This window comes from Chinchilla lanigera, unplaced genomic scaffold (assembly GCF_000276665.1).
Source record: "Chinchilla lanigera isolate Chin_1 unplaced genomic scaffold, ChiLan1.0 scaffold00123, whole genome shotgun sequence".
Taxonomy (NCBI): domain Eukaryota; kingdom Metazoa; phylum Chordata; class Mammalia; order Rodentia; family Chinchillidae; genus Chinchilla; species Chinchilla lanigera.
In genome coordinates, this window is record NW_004955524.1 from 4,032,015 (window position 1) to 4,036,257 (window position 4,243).

Sequence of the window (4,243 nt, forward strand, 5' to 3'; positions counted from 1 at the left end):
TCGTGAGTTCAATTCCCGGTACTGGAAAAAAAAACAAAAAACAAAAAAATAAAAGTAAAAAATAAAAGTCATGTAACTAACTGCAAAATGGAAATGCAAGAAGACAAATGTACGTACAACTACCAAAGTATACTATAATTAACACATTGAAGACAGGATACTCCTTGAAAAGAAAAAAGCGATAAAATATATTAAAGGATTCAGAAACGTAGTGACATACAGAAAGGAATTTATTATCTTTTTAAAATGAGAAAAAATATTGAGAAAACCAAAAGGAAGACAAGACAACAGTGGATAGTATAATCACAGAAATAATAGGATGAATTCTGATTTAAATAGGCAGCAAATTATTCAGAATAAAATCAACCTAAAGAGATGAAGACTACAGTTTCTAGTGAGCATTATGCTATTAGAAAAAGAAGTTCCATCACTTAGAAAGCATATAAGTCCTGAGGTAGACTGTAGTGTCTGACTTCACATGTGGCTCAGCTTTGAATTCAGGCCCTCTGTGCATATTAGAAAACATGTTTAATGATAAGAAGGCTCCTTTCTGATGGGATGTGTTTTGTCCCTGATCCCAATAAGAGAATTTCTCTTTGGTCTTAACAAAATAATGTAGCACTTGGGGGCAAAGATGCAGCCCAGCAGCCCTGCACCGGAGGCCAAGATGGAGAAGACCTCCATGGCCACCATGACCTTCCCCTTGGTGCTGTGGTACACGGGGAGGAAAGTGACCCACACGCTGCAGAACACCAGCATGCTGAACGTCAGGAACTTGGCTTCATTGAACGTATCGGGCAGGTTCCTGGCCAGGAAAGCCACGGTGAAGCTCGCCAGGGCCAGAGAGCCCAGGTATCCCAGGACACAGTAGAAGGCAGTGAGGGAGCCCTTGTTGCACACGATGATGATGTGGCCATGTTCAGAGTGAGCGTCTGTGTCAATGTAGGGTGGATTTGTCCCCATCCAGACTCCACAGAGAGTGAGTTGGATGAGGGAGCAGATGGGGATGATGGAGTTAGGAGCCCCTGATACCAGCAACTGCCTCATCCTTCTGCCTGGAGCAGTGACCTTAAAGGCCAGCACCACAGTAATGGTTTTGGCCAAGACAGTGGAAACAGCCACAGTGAACACGACTGCAAATGTGGTCTGCTGCAGGATGCAGGTGGCGGTGCTGGGCCGGCCAATGAAGAGCAAGGAGCAGAGGAAGCAGCAGGTGAGGGAGATGAGCAGGGTGTAACTGAGAGCGCGGTTGTTGGCCTTGACGATGGGAGTGTGTCGGTGCTTCACAAAGAGCCCAAGAACAGCAGCCGTGAGGACAGTGAGACTCAGGGCTGTGACAGCCAGAGCCTTCCCCAAGGGATCTTCATAAGCCAGAAAAGTCACAGCTTTTTGGAGGCAGTGGTTTCCTGAGTGTTGGCATACTGGTGATCTGGACACTTCACACACTGTTCCATATCTAGAAAAAATTAGAATTGTTACCTGTGTAAATTTATGATTTCTTTGTTATTCACCAACCCATCTCCAGAAACACAATGGACTTCAACTATGGTGTTACTTTTCAGATTTTTGTTGTTTTTTCTTTTTTCTTTTTATTGCTTGGAATTGAACCTAAACTTTTCACTCAGATATATTCCCAACCCTTTTAAATTTTATTATTTTGACATAGGATCTTCTTAAGTTACTTCATTGCAGAGGCTCCATTAAGATACAAAGTGCACTGTTCTCAGTCTCCCGACCACTGGATTCCAGCAAGCATCACCACATCTCATTTTTCCGTTTCTTTCAGACACAAAATAACAGAAAGGCGTAGACAGAATAACTCCTCAGTAATACTGACTGAATAACTCCTGAGTGAAAACAGCACTTAGCAGTGCTGTTATTTAGTCTTGTTTTATATCTGGTATATCTATAAAAAATTTCTCTATTTATTCAAAGTAATAAGGATCTACCTATCCAAATGAAATCTTCATATATTGGTCCTCAGGTTATCATTCAATGAGCAATCCCATATGAGGAAATAACATCATTTGGTAAATCCCAGGAAAATATATATGAAAGAAGTATCTAATGTCAAGTAATCCCATCACTGAGCCTCTCCATCTACAAAAGTGCTTTATCCAAGTTCACATTTAATTTTTATTGTCCAAGGTGTATTTTAATAGTTTAATGCTGGTATCTTTCAAAGCATTACAGGATATATGACTATATATTAAATGATTTTTAAAAGTAGCAAAATCAGTTTTCAAAATTTCATCTATGAGTTGCTCATGACAGGTTTGGAAACAGGCTATTTCTTAAAGAAAATAAAAAAGAAAACAACAATAAAAAGTACAGAATTTCAAAACAAGATCATGGGAAATTAGCAAAAGTTGCTATAACGCATGTTGTTATCTTCAAAGTAGTTGTTCAGGTTACCAGATATAGGCATGCAAAACTGATCAATCAATTAAGCATTAGGTATTCCTTTCAATAAACCAAAAGAAATCAGTACTACAATTATTGTAGTTATCTTGTGTATCTTGAAAACAAACCAAACGCCCATCAAGCCAATAAGAACTAAAATGTAAAATCAATTATGTGAAATAGAAAGTAATTGTTCAAAAAGGAAAGGGGAACTGTGGAGGCAATGGAAGAGAAAATTAAAATCTGAAGAAAAAAGGATGCAATGGAAACAAAGATTTGTAACTAAGGAGAGAAATAGGGGTTGAAGAGAGAGGAGGAGATTGGGAAAAAAGAGAAATAAGGATATATCATTACAGGTACACACTCCCCATGGTGAATGTGATCATTACGCATATCTAAATTATACCAATACACTTAATTTTTAAAAATGGACTACAAATCAGAAAGCATGCTGTAGAATACCATACATACCTTATTTTTATTATTGAGACTTTTCTCCTCCTAATTTGTCAAGAAATACATTTGTTGTTGTTAATTTAGAAATCACCAAGATATACAATTTTATTATATTGTCTCATCTATTAGCATCGTTTTTCTTTTCTCAGGAACTACTGCATTTAATCACATTTTATATATATATTTTTTTCCTGTACCGGGAATTGAACTCACGACCTCATGCTTGCCTGGCAAGCGCTGTGCTGCTGAGCTAACACCCCAGCTCCTTATTCACATTTTATAAACCATGAGTTTCTCATGGCATATTGTCCCTGAAAAATATCTCATTTTTAAAATTGTGCAAGGGGATTTATTAGACTGACAGGATCAGAGGCAGGACAGTCCACAATGGCCTTTGTGGTAGAGACCCAGAGGACCCAGTAGCTGCTCAGTCCAAGAAGTTGGAAACGACAGAAGAAGAAGGTTCAAGGGTGCAGCACCAGCCACGGCTGAAGGCCTGGAATCTCCCAGGAGAAGCAGCAGTACAAGTGCGCTTTGGGAAGATAAGAAACTAGAGACCTGGAGGTCACGTCCAAGGAGGAGAGCTCACGTGCTCAGGAAGTCTGGGGCTCTTCCAGGTGGACACACTTCCTTCTTTCTCTTTTATTCCATTCATGTTATAACTAATCCACACCTGGGGTGGGTCTTCCCTCCTCAGTTTGCTGGCTTACAAGTCAGTCATGTCCAGACACACCCAGAACGGTGCTTGACAAATCTGCTAGGCTTTTCTCAATGCACTCAAGTGTTCATATTGTGATTAACAGTCATAGGCATGTATTATCTTTTGTAATTTTTTAAAGTTTATTAGTACAGTTTAGATATGCATGGTGATCACATTCATTATAGGGAACTTGTACCTCTACATGAGATATCCTGATTCTTCTTTTATTCCCTAATGTTCTTCCCTCCCTTCCCACCTTCTTCCCTTCATTATTTACCAAGCTTTGTTTTCATTTTATCCTTCTTTTATCATTTTTCACCATCTTTCATTTTCTGTATGATCAATTTGCTCTAATTTTTTCTAATGTGTGAATATTTCAAACGCAGAACTTGACTGTTTCTATTTAACATGCTATAGAAATGATTCCTGAAAACAAAGCTTTTACTGCTCTTATTTAAATAACCAAGACCACAGTACATGTACGTTGAATGGGTAGTTGCCTCAGTATAGCTTCAGCATCAACTTACAGGATTTTTGGTTGCACAATATTTTTAATTTGTGCTTTGATCTTTTCTATAGACTGTATATGGTAGATACAGGAGGCAGGTATTCGCTGATATTAATGGGTGCATTGTTCTCTATAAGTGAGCCCACAACACTTTTAAAGTACCACATTCCCACACT

The 4,243-nt window shown here is 38.8% G+C and overlaps 1 protein-coding gene across 1 annotated transcript in view; it reads right to left on the bottom strand.

Moving 5' to 3' along the window:
- Nucleotides 1-528: 528 nt before the first annotated feature.
- LOC102020279 (vomeronasal type-2 receptor 116-like) overlaps nucleotides 529-4,243 on the bottom strand; it is a 16,835-nt gene continuing 13,120 nt past the window's right edge. Inside the window, 2 exon segments of the mRNA XM_013507203.1 lie at nucleotides 529-1,403; nucleotides 1,406-1,456. Coding sequence (XP_013362657.1) covers nucleotides 529-1,403; nucleotides 1,406-1,456 — 926 coding nt within the window.